This window comes from Biomphalaria glabrata, chromosome 4 (genome assembly GCF_947242115.1).
Source record: "Biomphalaria glabrata chromosome 4, xgBioGlab47.1, whole genome shotgun sequence".
NCBI lineage: Eukaryota > Metazoa > Mollusca > Gastropoda > Planorbidae > Biomphalaria > Biomphalaria glabrata.
Genome location: NC_074714.1, coordinates 56,248,865 through 56,265,885, shown reverse-complemented (window position 1 = coordinate 56,265,885; position 17,021 = coordinate 56,248,865). Strand labels below are relative to the sequence as shown.

Below are 17,021 nucleotides of genomic sequence, written 5' to 3'. Positions count from 1 at the left end.
TAGCAAGCTTTAACCCTGTGTGTTTCATTAAAATGTTTCTTAGTGTCATTAAAGCTATTATTAACCTCATTTAGCCAACTTTCAAATCAGCATTATATAATCATGTTTGATGAACAGCTGTGCTTTTTGTTTATAATACTATTTTAGTTCCATGATAAGAAAGTGAAGAAAAGAAAGGCCTTTAAAACTCACTAATTTCAAAGCATAAATTTTAGTGTTTTTTTTTATAAACATTAAAATTAATTCATTCTGGTATTTTTCTATCACATTCATAAAATTACATAGTTTTTTTAATACAATCAACCATCCACATGTACAAACTAGAGATGGGAATTGAACCTAACTTTTAAAGCTCTGGTTCCATTTGGTCAGATGTAAGTTTGGGTTCGGTTCGGTATGATGATGATTCAGTCAGGTCTAAAGTTCGGGTTCAGTTTGATGTTATGAAATTAGGTAATAGCAAAATTAGGTACATGTAATGATGTTTAATTAAATTAATAATTAGATAAAACAGCTATGTGAAAACCTTATTCATCCAGTGGGCCATTTTAATTTCCAACACTCATGTCGCGGGCCAAATAACAGAAAAGATTTTTAAAAAAACATCACATAAAAATAAAGCACTTTTATTATAAACCTGTGGACATAGTTTAGAAAATGTTCCCTTTCAGACCTTATGATCTATAGGGCAGATGTTGTAAAGGTCATGTAAATTATGAGTGAGTCTGCTGTGAATGTACACTTTGGTTTCTTATAGTTATAATGTTTTTTGTTTGGTGTAATGCACAAATTGTAAGACAAATTTCCTTACGGATAATAAAGATTATTATTATTATTATTATTATTATGGTCAACGGTTATCAAGGGTGTCATGTAACCATCACAATGACCAACCGCCTTTACTTTTCCCAAACTAATGTCAGGTACCCAATAGAGCTTGGTAAACTCAGAGACTACCTTAAGATGCAGGATTCAAACCTGGGACCCCTGGGATCGCAAGCCAAGCTCTTTACCACTTAGTCACAGCACCTCCCACGTGAATATAATATTTACACTTATTCATGGTATGTAGGATGTTTATCCAAAACCAACTTTTAAATACCACACTGTATTGATGAGACACCAAGATGAAGCAGTATGGTAATAGCAAAATTAGGTATATGTAATAATATTTAATTCAGTTAATAATTAGATAAAACAATCTTCTGATTTCTAGATGTTTCTTAGCAATTTTTTTCTTTGTGGCTCAAACTAAGAATGCTGCAATATTTGTTGTTGTTTTTTTATATGATAATGCTGTTAATGTTGTGTTCTTTAAAAAAAGCTACAAACATTTATATACCAATAAAAAATATTGACTTATTTTCATACTCCATAAAAAGACAAAGATCTGTCCACTTTTCTTGGTAGTTTCTACATTCTGAGTCTACTTTTAGTTTCTTCGATTCTCCCATTTCATTAAAGCACAAATGTTAAATGTTACAGTACATTGGCTGTGAATCAAAAGAAGACAACCCAAAACGATCCAGCTGAGTTATCCAAAAATTAAAAATAACTGTCCAATCCTCTCACTGATACTGAGTTTTTATTTTTTCTTACTAAAAAATATTGCAAAAATCTTTGATTCAGTTCGGTGAATGTAAGGACAGTTGGTTAAGTTCAGTTCAGACAGATCAGTCTTAAAGTTCGGGTTCAGTTCAGTTGTAAGTGAGGTTTGAGTTCAGTTTGTTTGGTTCAGGTTAGGTTCATTTCCCATCTCTAGTACAAGCACATGTAACATCTTTAAAAGACATTGTTAAATAGATAATTAAAAAAATAATATATTAAATACAAATCATAAGGGATGGGTATTATTATTATTTTTAGATTTAATACTCTTGTTTTTAAAGGAGTAAACATTCTTATTTATAGATATCTTAAATATTTCTTGACAGCTGATATATATATATATATATATATATATATATTCATTATTAAATTATGAGTGAGTCTGTTGTAAATATATAAATTGGTTTTCTATAGTTTTGTTTGGTGTAATGCACAAATTGTAAACTAATCTCCTTGTGGATAATAAAGATTATTATTATTATTAATATCTTTAAAAAATAATATGTAAATGTTTAAATATATGCTAAATTATGAATGGCACTATTTAAATTTTGAATGTTAGAACACATAAAAGAAAAAATTTTAAAAATCAAGTTGAACAAAGACTATAGAAGCCATGAAAGTTGTAAAAGTGTTAAAGTACTTGCATCATTGTGACTGCTGGGAAGATGTAGAGCAATGTAGATTCAATATTTGTTTCGGTCTGTTTGTTTGTTTTATATGTTTTGGATGTTCCTTCACAGTTGAAGATAGTTTACTTCCTAGTTCAAACCTCCTGCAGGACAATGGGGGATGGGAGTGGGCAGGGTTTGAACCCAAGACCTTCAATAAATCCAAATAACAGTCCAGCATGCAAACAGCACGACCAGGCAGCCATCCAACTGTCAACTCTGTGCAGACCAAAAAGCAACTTGTTATAAACAAGAGACTCATTATTAAGACAACACACAATTTCTAATTGAAGAATAAAAAGAAAATTAAAAATAATACATAAAACACTGAACCATTATTTATTTACAAATAGAAAAACAAAACTTAATTAAATACTCAGAAAGACATATTCTTGGACAAATTCATTGCCTAGTGCCATTATAGATTGGAAGGTGATGTTTTGTTATTAATGCTTTTAACAAAATCAAACAAAAGTTGTAGAATAATCTGTTTAAGCTGTTGGTGGATGTGACTAAAAATATGAACCTTAGACTTAAACCAGACGTATTGATTGGCAAGGAAACTTGAGAAATTGCCAAAAGTATAGAGTGATTAGTCTGATCAGTCACCCAAGTAAGATAATGCTAAGAATAATTCTCACTAGACTCAATAAAAATCTGGAGAGGTCCTTTCTGAAGAATAGGCAGGCTTCAAAGCAGGTAGAAGGACTGTTGAACATATATTTTACATGATCTTACTTTGATCTACTTCTTTGACTACTCATTAGACATAAGTTGATACATTAATAATAACAATGGCAGCATATAATAAAATCTTAGAGCTTGTGAAAGTGATGGAACTAGAAGGTGATAAAAAGAGACAATTTATAGAAAGGAAATTAGCAAAGGCAGAACATGAAAAAAGGGAGGAAAGAGATAGGGCTGAAAAGGATAAAGATAGGGAAGAAAGAGCTGCAGAAAGAGCCCATCAGAAAGAACTAAAAGAACTAGAGACTAAACAAAAAGAGTTAGAGGCAAAACAAAAAAAAAAGTCAGGACAAAGTAGAGTTGGCTAAATTAGAAGCAGCAAAAATCAACCCCAACATTATGACCCAGCAAACCAGTAACAAACCATTTATCTCCAAATGTCATAAATTTAACATTAAGGAGGAAACATTAGAAAATGACCTAGTTCCGTTTGAACATATCTCATCTACTTACAATCTAAACAATGAGGATATGGCAAAACGTCTGCTAGCAAATTTATCAGGAGAACCCCTAAACATAATAAGCACACTCACAACTGAACAAAAGAAAGATTACATAGCTGTTAAAACTAGACTCTTGGAACATTTCGGGAAAAGCGAAGACTATTATAGAAAACTCTTTAAAAAGATTAAACTAAACAAGGATGGAGACTTCAACAGAATCATTTTTGACATGAAGGCAAATATGCTTAAATGGTTAGAGCTAGCTAAATGTGATATAAAAGATCCTAATCAAATTTTAGACATGATCCTAATTGACAATGTACTATCTAATGTCACAGATTTAGTGTTCACTTTTCTTAAAGAAAAGAAAGTAAAGACAGAAACTGATCTCATTACTAATTTAAACCTTTTTAAAGATAGCCATCCTGGGCACACTATGGACAAAAGAGAGCTACATCAATTGGCCGCCACAGTTAATACAGCTAATAATAGCAATAGTAATGATAGATTTAAATTTTCTAATTCAAAAACTTGCTTTAATTGTGGGAAGAAGGGCCATGTTAAAAGCCAATGCAGACAAACTAGCACTAGCAACTTCAGATATAGAAGTTACACCAATTACCACAACCCTAGCAACTACAATCAAAATAATTACAACATAGTAACTATAGCAACCAATATAGAAACTACAGATCCAACCAGAGTGCAAGCCCCAGAGAAAGAAGGAGCCTTAGGAATAACAACTCCTATTACAATAACTATAATACTAATAGACAATCAAGGAGGAACACATACAACCATCAGTCCAACTACAACAACTATCAAAACAGGAATAGAAATAGAGGCAATACCAATAACAATACACAAAGAGAAGAGAATGTAGCCTACTTACAAACAGACAAGTCTAAGGTAAATGTTTTTCCCTCATATGTAAACTCAGTAGAAATTAAAGCAATGAGAGATACTGGTGCAACAACATCAATAGTAAGATCCAATCTAGTCAAACCAGAACAATATTTAGAAGAAACTGTTAAGGTCATTTATGCCAACATACAAAAATTTGATATATGTAAAACCGCCAAGGTCTGGATTGAATCTCCCTGGATCACAGGCGAGATAAAAGTAGTAGTAATGGATACACCCGCCCAAGACCTCATAATAGGGAACTCACATGGTGTCAAAGACTTAACAATAACTCAGCTAGATTCATGGATAAAAAAACAGACAAAGAAATTGGTATCTAGACCAACATCATATATCAGCTGTTCAAACTAGATCACACAAAAATATAGTGCCAGAAATTGAATTACCAAATACTTTGTTCAATGAAATAGGAACGACCAGACAAGAATTAATCAAAATGCAAAACAGTGACCCTATAATACAAGATTTGTTAAATAAAGACTATAACAAAATAAATTTAAACAACCATCATCTTTTAGCCAACAACCTAGCCATTAGATGTAACAGAAACAAAGATAGCACAAGAATTCAAATTATAATTCCAGAAAGTCTACAACCCAAAATATTGAAAATGGCCCATGATGACCCAACAGCAGGCCACTTTTGAAAAAAGAAAACATATGCTAAAATCTCACAAAAATTCTTTTGGCCTAAGATGAAGACTCAAATTTAAGACTATATAGATTCCTGTGCAGAATGTACTAAACAAAAACTCATACTCAAGGCACCTCTACAAAAATCAGATAAAGCCCATTGTTTCTGGGACAAGATAGCCATTGATATTATGGGCCCATTAAATACAAGTACCAAGGGAAATAAATATATATTAGGGATCATAGACATAGCAACCAGGTGGGCAGAAGCTTTTCCTCTTAGGGATATCAGGGCCGAAGATATATGCACCTCACTAAGAACAATATTCCTAAAGTTCGGATTCCCAAACAAAATCTTATCAGATAATGCATCTAACTTTAGATCAAACTTAAATAAAGCTTTCGCAGCTATGACTAACATAAAACTAGTGCATAGTACAGTTTATTCACCACAGTCAAACGGTGTGATTGAGAGATGGAACAAGACAATCAAAGAGATAATCTATAAATTAGAAACAGAAGCAATGAATACTTGGAATCAGACTTTAAATTATGCTATCTTTGCTTACAACACTACTACTCATGAAACAACAAAATTCAGTCCATATGAATTAGTTTTTGATAGAAAACCTAAAGGACCACTAGAACTATGGGCTGATAATATGTTAGAGCTAGAGAACTATGAAGAATACCATCCATGGATAACACAAACAAAACAAAATTTAAGACAGGGAATAAAATTAGCTGATATAAACATGGATAAAAACTTAAAGAGACATAGAGATATAAAAAATAAGAACAGAAAATTAAGGACATTGAACATAGGAGACCAAGTGTTTGTAAAAATAGAAAATAAGTATAGTAAAAACAAAAATGAAGGCCCATATGACATAGTAGGAAAAATAAATAACAAAGTGTACAAAGTAGACAGAAATGGCAAGGAATGTAAGCTGAGCATAGATAAATTAGTAAAATTTCCCAAAAGAAAAGTTGAAGAGATAGAAGTTATTGATAGGGATACAGATTCAATAGTAACTATGCAAGAATATGCTGCAAATACTATATCCATTCATACTACCACCCAAGACTCCAGTAATGATAGAACTAATATAGATAACTTGATAGAAAAATACAATGATGTCATTACATTGAAACTAGGCTGCACTGATCTAATTCAGCATTCAATACATTTAAATAAGACACTACCATCTAAAACAAAGGCATATAACATCCCAAAGGCCTATGAGGAATTAGTAAAAGTAGAACTAAAGAAATTACTAAGTGAAAACAAGATAGAAAAATCAGATGTTTGTTCTTACACATCACCTATGGTGATTGTCAAAAAAAAAGATAACAGTGTGAGAATCTGTTGTGACTATAGAGAGCTAAACAATTGTACTATCATAGATCCTGAACCTCTACCTGATACAGAAACTATAATTAATATGCTAAGCAGAGCCTCACTATTTACCACCATGGATCTAAATAGAGGATTTTGGCAAATAAAAATGGAAGAAAAGTCTAAACAATATACTGCTTTCAAATGTATACTACCCGGGTTTGAAGGGATATATGTATGGAATGTCATGCCATTTGGATTAGTTAATAGCACAGCCACATTTCAAAAATGTATGAGCAAACTATTAGCAGGCATTGACAATGTAATCTCATATGTTGTTGACATTTGTGTTTTCACTAAATCAGAAAAGGAACATCTAGACACACTAGAACAAATTTTTGCTAGTTTAAAACAACATAGAATGACAATTGCTCCCAATAAATTAAATCTTGTAAAGAATGAAATTCAATTTTTAGGCTACAACATCACTAACAGTAAAATAACTCCTACCAAAGCAAACATCTGTAAAATAAGAAATATTAAGGAACCTAAAACAAAAAAGGATGTCAGAGCACTATTAGGCTTGTGCAACTTTTATAGAAAATTCATACCCAACTATGCCCAACTAATTAAGCCCTTAGTAGAATTCACTAAGAAGAAACACTCAAATATAATAAACTTAGATGATAGCAGCAGAGAGGCACTAACTAGACTAAAGGATAAGTTTAATGAGAAATTAGAGTTAGGGAGTATTGATCCTATCTCACAACTCCTACTGTACACTGATGCATCCAATAATGGTATAGGAGCATGCCTACTGCAACAGAAAGAGTCAGATCTAAAACCCATAGTCCATATAAGTAGAACATTATCTAAAGCAGAAAGAAAATATTCAATTATAGAAAAAGAACTATTAGCTATAGTATGGAGCATAATCAAACTAAAACACTATTTGCTAGGAAGATTCTTTACAATTAAATGTGACCATTAACCGCTGTTAGCACTTAAAAGAAAAGAACTAAAGAATAATAGGATAAATAGGTGGTCATTAATTTTGTCTGATTACAAGTTTGACCTACAAAGTATACCTGGTCATGAAAATATATTAGCTGATTTTTTATCAAGGCAGGTAGATCATGAAACAGATACAAATGAGGACAATGATATTGTACATATCAGTCAAAGTATTTTAACTGAGTAACCTCACAATATAATCATAAGAAACCTGACATTTTTCAATCAGGTCAACCTGACATTTTTTCTTGCTATGATGTAACTAGGTCATGACATATTTTTGTTACACTTATTTGTACCATTTTATTGGGTCATGATGACACTTTTTTTTTTTGGAAGTTAAACAATATATTTGTCAACTATATGCAACTATTCATAGTTGAAATGAATAACATGACATCTATAATTATGTATGATTAACCAATAAGTATGGAAGTGATTAACTAGATCAAGCTTGACATAATCAATTAAGCATGCAGCAACTGATGAGAGAGCTCAACAGAAATAAAAACATTATTGATGTTATCAAAGCCCTACATCAAAATGGGACAAAATAGGACATCCATAGTGTCAAGAGCGTGGGCGTGTAAGATGTGAGATTGTGTGTGTGTTTGTTTATTTTATTAGTTGGTGTGTGAATTGTTTTTATCACGGGATTTTCAAGGGGGGACAATTAGGTTTCTAGCGGTCAGTCTAGCAGTTGGAGAGCTGACCTGGTCTGAGTAGGGTGCTGGTGTTTTGTGTATTTCATAAGAGTGATCTAATTGTGTGCTTTATTAAGTATTAAAGTATTATCGATATTCATGAATTTAAGGAGTTAGAGTTGATGTATACTAAGTGTTCGTATTTGAGTTAAGCAAGTATTGACAAGTGTAATTGAGAATCATACCCTAGATTATCGAGCCATATGTAAGTGTAGTAAGGAACTCACCCGAGTTCCCTTACAGTTGGGGGCTCTTGTGAAAGAAAACCAGGACCTCTCGTCGCATAAATTGTATAAGTAGAGCAGTTATAAATTGTTATTGATGTACTTAAACTTACACATATTGTTCTACATGTTATATTGTTGTTAACTTGACACTCATTCTATTTTAAAACATTTTCCTCATGTTATTGATGTACTTAAACTTACAAATATTGTTCTACATGTTATATTGTTGTTAATTTGACACTCATTCTATTTTAAAACATTTTATCCTCATGTGTTATGCCCCTTGATTTGGCCTGAGGAACGGCGGTGGTTTGAAGTACCAGTACAGAGAGGACAGCGACAGCCCGAAGTTGCATCACGAGGACAGGTTGGATCACGTGCAGGGAGTGGAAGTTGAGTGATTTGTGTTACCTCTCGTGTAGCTGAACCCTCTACTCTCTAGCCTCTATTTTCTTGCTCTATTATAATTTGTTTCAATTTGACTATCATATATTTTCCTGCTTTTTTTTTCTTTGCTGTCATACTAGCCTCTCAATTTAAGGCTTCAGTCATTTCATTCTGATTTTATCGTTGCCAATTTTTGCTATAAAAGCAAGAGTCTTCTAACTTCCTATCTGAATCTAATAATCTGATCATTATTTCAATTTGTATTTTTCTGTCTTGATCATTTACTTGCCTAATCTATTGTATAACTAAAAATATTCTTCAAAATTAGGATTGATTTTATTTTCTTATTGTATGTATAATAGAACACTATAATTATTCTTGAGGTAGTAATTTAAGGTAAAAGAAATAGTAGGACTGTTATTTTAAAATTTTCTGTAAAACTTAGTGTAGCAAACGTACTGAGTGCTGTGTATTATAAGGATTAGAAAGTAAAACATGGAAAAAGAAAGTGAGGCAGAGAAACAAAGAAGAGAAAGGTTGGAGAGGGCGGAAGAAAGAGAAATGTCCAAGCTGCAACAGATGATAAGATTAAAAGAACTGGAATTGGAGGAAAAAGAGAAAGACAGACAGGAAAGGGATAAAGAAAGACAGGAAAAGAAAGAGCAGAGAGAACATGAGGAAAAAATGAAGAAACTTGATTTACAAATCGCACAGGAAAAAAATAAAACACAATCAAGCGCGACAACCGGAGTCACGGCCCAGAGACCAAGACTGAGTAAAGGTTTCCCTGCCATGACAACAGAAGATCTACCTTGTTACCTCGACATGTTCGAAATGGCAGCTAGGAGAGACAAGGTTCTAGAAGAAGACTGGGTGGCACAGCTGCAGGAGAAAATAACACCTAAACTAAGGCAATTCCTGACACAGAGAAGATTAGTGGACTGCACTGACTACGAGAAGATAAAAAAAGAGCTCTTAGACTATGTGGGAATGACGGAGGAAGCCTGCAGGAAAAGATGGCATGAGACGGTCCCAATTGAAGATGGCCCAAGAGAATTTTTTGTGGCATTACAAAAGAACTTCCGACAGTGGTGCGAGGCGGCGAAAATAGAAAGGAACTTTGATCAGCTGGAGGAGTTAATATTGAAAGACTCTATACTCAGTGCCCTAAACGAGGAGGTAAGAGAAGAGATCCTAGATAAAGAACCTGAGTCGTTAGAAAAGCTAGTTGATTTGTTGGAGAACAGAAAGATTATCTTCTCGAGCAAAAGCATTTTCAAGAAATCGAGAAATTATCAGGCCAACGCAGTGAGTGACAGAAGAGATTTGAATAGGCAAAATTACCGCTACCAAACCAGTCCTAGCAGCGCAAACTATATCAGGCCAAACATTGAATACCATGAGCCCAGAAGGAATTTCATCAGACCCCGCTATAGCAATTCTTACAACAGAGCAAGAGGGCGATGGAGTAGGCCAAATTACACATTGAGCAACCAAGTTAACAACAGAAGAAACAACTATGGAAATGGAATGTACCAGAATAACCAAGGAAGGTATAGGAATGAGACAAGAAGGAACTACTCCAATCAAGCCGAATGTGCCGTGGTGCAATTGCCTGAAAGACAAGGGACTTGCAATCTGATCTACCACAATCCAGAAAGTGTGGCTAACTTCATTATGAATGACAAGTCTATTGGATCGCTAAACATAGAAGAAGGAAAGCTGAATGGAAGAAAGGCGTCGATCCTGAGAGATAGCGGCTGTAGCGTTATCGCCGTAAGAGAGACACTTGTCAATGAAAAAGATATTTTGCCAGAGAAATGCTCCTTGTGCTTAGCAGACGGGCAAGTATTTAGATACAAAACCGCAAAGGCAATGCTTGACACACCTTACCTGAAAGGAGAATTCATCGTTGTGCTATTTCCGGAGCCGGTCGCTGATGTGTTAATAGGCAATGTGAAAGGTCTGTTTGTGTCAGCCGTAAAGACGAGAGGAATGAAGGACAGAGAAAGGGAAGAAACTCATTTCAAGACTCCGATTATAGGAACAAGTATAGAAGGAAGTCTAGAGAAGAAACAAAAAGAAATTGAAACTCGGGCACCACTATGGAATAAAATAATGACCAAAGAAAAAGAAGTTGACACTAATTATACTAACTTGTTTGAATATCTTGAGGAGTTAAAAGAAAGACTACAAAGTACAGCTAAGATTGCATGTGATAATGAAGACATAGCGAGGCAAGAACAAAAACGACTATATGATAGAAACACTGTAAAAAAAAGTTTTGCTACAGGAGAAATGGTATTAGTGTTGAAACCAAAAAAGGGAGATAAGCTCAAATTATATTGGGAAGGCCCGTACAAGATAGAAAAGAGGTTATCAGACTTAAATTACATAGTAAAGAAAGGAAACAAATCAAAGATATTTCATGTAAACAGATTAATCAAATATTATACCCCAGTTGAAGTAACAAGTAACAATGTTGCCAACAGTAGCTGTAAAAGTAACATTTTGTCTGCTGCATTTATTGGAGTCGTGGATGAATATGACCATGATGAAACAGGGCAAATCATTGATAATGAAATAGAGGAATTAAAACTACCGGAAATGATCCATAGAAATGGAGAAATAAACCAAAGGGCAATAACCATTAATAAAGACTTAAACCAAACTCAGAAAAATGAAGTTGAAAAACTCCTTGAAGACTTTGCACAAGTAATATCAGATGTACCAGGAAAAGCGAAAGTGGAGCCCTTTAAAATAATTCTAACATCGGATAAGCCTGTCAATTTAAAACCTTATAACGTACCAATGGCATTGAGACAAAGGCTACAAGAAGAAATTGAGTCGATGATTAACATGAATATTATTGAAGAGAGTGAATCGCCTTATGCATCTCCTATGATCTTAATCAAAAAGAAAGATGGAACCTTGAGACCAGTTGTTGATTATAGGCAATTAAATTCCATAACAAAATTTGATGCAGAAGTCATACCAGATCAAGAAGAACTATTTATCACACTAAGGAAAGCTAAATATTTTAGTAAATTAGACCTAACGAAAGGTTACTGGCAGGTGCCATTAGAAGAGAGTAGTAAGCAGTACACAGCGTTCAAAGTACCTAATGCACACTATCAATTCAAATATCTCCCATTTGGTTTAAAAAACAGTCCTAGTTTCTTTAACAGAACAATGCGTAGAGTGCTAAAAGGTTTAGAACAAGTAGTTTGTTATTTTGATGATCTGTGTGTGTACAACACTGATTGGCAGAGTCACATGTTCTCATTGAGACAGGTGCTTGAGAGGTTAGGAGAATTCAATATTACTGTTAAGCCTAACAAGTTACTAATTGGGTTCCAAACTATTACATTCCTAGGCCATAAGATTGGCCAAGGCTTTCTTCAGCCTGAAAATTCTAATGTCAGTAAGATTCTGCAGCTACGGTACCCTAAAACAAAGAAGGAAACCCGATCATTATTAGGTCTGCTCAATTATTATCGCTCCTTCATTCCAAACTTTTCAAGCTTGTTGTCTCCCTTTACTGAAATTCTTAAAAAAGGGCACCCTTCTAAAGTTGCTAAGACTGTGGAGGGGGAGGTTGCATTGGAGCGTATACAAAGATACTTGACTTCTCACCCCATTTTAATGTTGCCTGATCCGGATAAATGTTTTTATCTACAGTGTGATGCTTCGGACAAGGCTGTTGCAGTTGCTGCTCTACAGTACGTGGGAAACAAATTGCATCCTGCCCGTTTCCTCAGCAGAAAATTACTCCCACGTGAATGTAAATACAGCATAATGGAGCGTGAGTTGTTAGCATTAACATGGGGAATTAAGAAGTTGGAACACTTCTTGTATTCACGTAAGTTCATTGTTTGGACTGATCACCTGAATCTCAAGTATCTCAAGTCTGCAACCACCAATGCTCACATTGCTAGATGGATATTATACCTTATGGACTTTGACTTTGAAATTCAGCACATTAAAGGTACAGACAACTTTTGGGCTGACCCATTGTCTAGGCTGACAGTTTGAACTCACATTATTGTCTCTGTCAGAAGCATACCTGGTATTGTAACGTTTTCAGACTGTGCACATCTCAGCAATCCAGTATGTACGTTGAACTTTTTCAACTATGATCGTCTCGTCAGAGAAGTTACTACTATTACTACTACTACTATTATTATTATTGCTCAATTAAATTGACTGAACTGTTCATCTCTTTGTGTTTTAATTGTACTTTGCACAACACGCGTCGTCTCATCCAGTATTGAGAAGCATCGGAAGTCAAGTCTTAAGCTCTATATTCACAAACAATAAACAGTAGCCTACATTGTAACCTGACGTCACAAGAGAAGGAACTGGACAAGTGGAACAGATGAAGATTAGTTTAGTTATATTATTAGTTTTATTATTACATATGCATTATTATTGATGAACTTGTTTTGTTTGGAAATGGAAAGATAATTCATGTATTTTATTAATGTTGATGCATAGAAACGAAGTATTCATTATTTCATACTTAAACTCATGGGTGTAGTTTGTTGAATTGAAACAAATTACTTGTGTAAACATAGTAAGATGTACTGTGTATTTTTGAGTAGTATTTCTTTTAACCATGTTGTACTTCAACAATGTCATTAATAATTTTTTTTAGTGTACATAATATAGACTTAGATTTTCAGGGAAAATCTAGGGGAAGTAAGGGGGAGATGTCAAGAGCGTGGGCGTGTAAGATGTGAGATTGTGTGTGTGTTTGTTTATTTTATTAGTTGGTGTGTGAATTGTTTTTATCACGGGATTTTCAAGGGGGGACAATTAGGTTTCTAGCGGTCAGTCTAGCAGTTGGAGAGCTGACCTGGTCTGAGTAGGGTGCTGGTGTTTTGTGTATTTCATAAGAGTGATCTAATTGTGTGCTTTATTAAGTATTAAAGTATTATCGATATTCATGAATTTAAGGAGTTAGAGTTGATGTATACTAAGTGTTCGTATTTGAGTTAAGCAAGTATTGACAAGTGTAATTGAGAATCATACCCTAGATTATCGAGCCATATGTAAGTGTAGTAAGGAACTCACCCGAGTTCCCTTACACATAGAAGTGTAGCAAGGATGCATTCTCTTTCCAGCTCTTTTTTCTTGACCATATTATGAGGGAAATGCTAGAAGGATTTACTCCTAGCTTGACCATAAATGAGCAGCCTATTTCCAATCTCAGGTTTGCAGATAATATACACCTCATTGGAGAAAATGCAGACCAGGTACAAGATCTTACCACAAAACTAGATGCTGCAGCTACAACAGTTGGCAAGGAAATCAGTGCTGAAAAGAACAAAATATTAGTTTGTGATGTAGATAGTAAGAGATGTTGCATACAATAGAATGGCCAAACATTAGAAGTTGACTCGTTTAAATACTTAGGGTCTGGAACAATAAAATCAGCTTCCTAGTAAAATTAAAACTGTATTCTTCACTAGTAATCTCTGTGCTTATATATGGTTGTGAAAGTTGGACACTGAATGCTGAGGCTTTAAGAAGAATTCAAGCCTTTGAGAGTAAATGCTACAGAAAATTACTGGGTATCAGATATGAGGAAAAAAAGACAAACGAGTTTGTACATTAGCAAGTCAACACTCTGGCTGGCAAGAAGGAAGAGCTCCGCAATACTGTGAAGAGACGAAAGCTGATCTGGTTTGGTCATACTGTAAGACATGACTCACTATCAAAAGTCATTCTTTAAGGTACATTGGAGAAAGGGTCATCCAATGAATAGCTAACTAGATAACATGGAATGGACCGGCCTTTCTTAAAATCCTGCTTAGAACAGCTGTTGATCAAGAAAAGTGGAGGAAATTGGTTAGTGAAACTGTCACAGCATCCCAATGGCAAAAGTCAAGGGACAGGGTGATGATGAGATAAATGATTTTCTTGCTAGATCAGTGATATTTAATTATATAAAATTATAGGCAATTTCTTTACAAGGTATGCAGTAAAGTTCCCCTTTCAGACCTTGTGGTCTATAGGGCAGATGATGTAAAGGTCATCTGTTTCTGTGGCCTACAGTTAACAAGGGTGTCATGTGGCCAGCACAATGACCAACCACCTTTACTTTTCCCTAACTTATGTCAGGTACCCATTAGAGCTGGGTGGACTCAGAGACGTCTGAAGATCCCGAAATTAAAAATCCCAGTCTTCACCAGGATTCGAACTCCAGTCCTGGGTTCAGAAGTCAAGCGCTTTACCGCTCAGTCACCACGCCTCCAAGATATGCAAACACTGGAAATATTTTATCACATTTGAAAGAATTCAGATTTTAATCTTTCAGACCATTCTTGGCCGAGTCAGCAATGAATGCTTTGGCATCCTCAATACCTCAATAATCACTAATAACAAAAATATTTAAGATTTTTTTTCAGACATAATCCTAATTAGTCATTTGAACTTGTTTGTAATTAAGAAGCTGGGCTAATGAGTCTGCTGAATAGATAAACTCCCTAGCTATTGCATTCTGGGTTGTCTTGATGGTCTTGGGCTCATACCCTCCCTGTTGCCATTTCCCATCAACCTGCCATAGGTTTAAAAGGGGTAGTAAGTAGATTATAATCCTCAGCTCTGAAAGAGCATCTCAAAATTTAAACAATCAATTTGATTCTCTTTGTCCTGCTAAGAAAGATATTATGCTCAACCACCAATTCTGACAATGTAACCTTTGCCCTTCTCACTTTCATCTCAAAAGAACTCTCTCCTGAATATAGTGGCTTAAAAAAATCTAGAATGTAAATCTAGTCCTAGACACTATGCTATTAGAGCATGGAATGGGTTGTCTGAGCTAGCCAGGAAAACCAGTGACTTGGGAGAATTTAAATCAATGGTTAATATGCATGACTGAATGAATGGCTCGTAGGATGTAATCATCTTCTTTTCTGAAGTAACATCAGTATTATATAAGATATATAAATGCAGTTTCATTACCAGTTGTTCGGTTTCAGTCTATAGGCTTTTTAAATGTATTTTAAAAATCAAAAGCAACAGTACTGTCCTGAATGTGAAATACTAGCTCAGCCAATTTTGCCCCTATTTTATTTTAGATTCTGTAAAGAATAATAAAGCACATCAATAAATCTCTTTGTAAGATGACAGGAATAGCTGCTTTTAAGTACACCTAACTCTATATCTAATAGGTCTAGATTCCTAGAGCCACTACTAGAAACTATTATAGTAGTAGCCTAGTGCTACTACACCTAGTCAGTAGTTTCTATAGTAATGGACATAATCATCTTTTTTTAAGTAACATCTGTATATATAAGATAAGATATAATATAATAAGATCTTAATTGATTTAGCTCTAGAATAATTTTATATCTAAGTCTAGTACACACCTAGTTGACCTAGTCAGATCTGGAATCAAGACTAGACTATAAGTATAAAGTATTAGTATAATAGTTCTAAAAATAGATCTAGATCTGGATTTATTTTATTTTTTAGATCCTAGTTCTAGATCTAGACTAGATCTAGTTCCAAATCAAGTTACATAAACTGAGTGAGGTTGAGATCGTAAAACGCATTATGATCTCAATGTCAATATAATCAATATAAATTTATAAAATATCTAGATTTAGATTTAGCTAGACTTAGTCTAGCAAGACTGTATAAAAGTCCAATGTCCAATGAAGTCCAATGGTTATTTAAAAAACAGACAAAGATTCTTCTGTTCCCCTGGCAATCTAATCATTGAATAGAATTTAATCGATCTATCTGATTACTGAATGATTGTGATACTCACTGATACTACTGTTACTTGATTATTATGAACGAATAATAACAAGACTCTGGATATAACAGGAACGTATAAGAAATGAAATCAGCTGTTTAATCTAACGCCATACTGTTTGACAACCACAGTTACAAGGGATGTTACTCCCAAATACAGATTGGTGCAACCTATATAAAACACACATCAACATCCTTCCCTTTCTATAGCTAACAAAATACATATCAGAAATATTTGCAATTAAAATAACAAACATTAATAACTCATCTTATTTTATAAATATTATAACAACTAAACATAAAAATAAATTTCAATTGAGAGTGTGACACATGTAGAATAAATATTTCAACATGCATATTAATATTGTCATAAAAATTCTTAGTACATATCATATTCCCTAAGCCACACAGGTCTATTTGTTACTCGAGTGCTAATTCTTGCTGGCATATTTCTATCGCAATTATTGTCTGGTACATGAGAAACTACTCCAGACTGTGCTGCATGTTGAGAACAGTTATCAGCAAAATCTGGCCTTTCATTATCTTCATCATCATCAT

At 34.1% G+C, this 17,021-nt stretch overlaps 1 protein-coding gene across 1 annotated transcript in view; it reads right to left on the bottom strand.

Moving 5' to 3' along the window:
• The window catches only part of LOC129925698 (potassium channel subfamily T member 2-like), an 82,931-nt gene extending 66,182 nt beyond the window's left edge, over positions 1–16,749 (bottom strand). The window contains exons 1-3 of the mRNA XM_056025778.1: positions 16,477–16,749; positions 13,773–14,015; positions 2,256–2,498 (exon numbers count right to left, since the gene is read on the bottom strand). Of these exons, the coding sequence (XP_055881753.1) occupies positions 2,256–2,260 (5 nt within the window). The 5' untranslated portion in view covers positions 2,261–2,498; positions 13,773–14,015; positions 16,477–16,749. The remainder of the gene's footprint in view (positions 1–2,255; positions 2,499–13,772; positions 14,016–16,476) is intronic.
• Between the last annotated feature and the right edge of the window lie 272 nt (positions 16,750–17,021).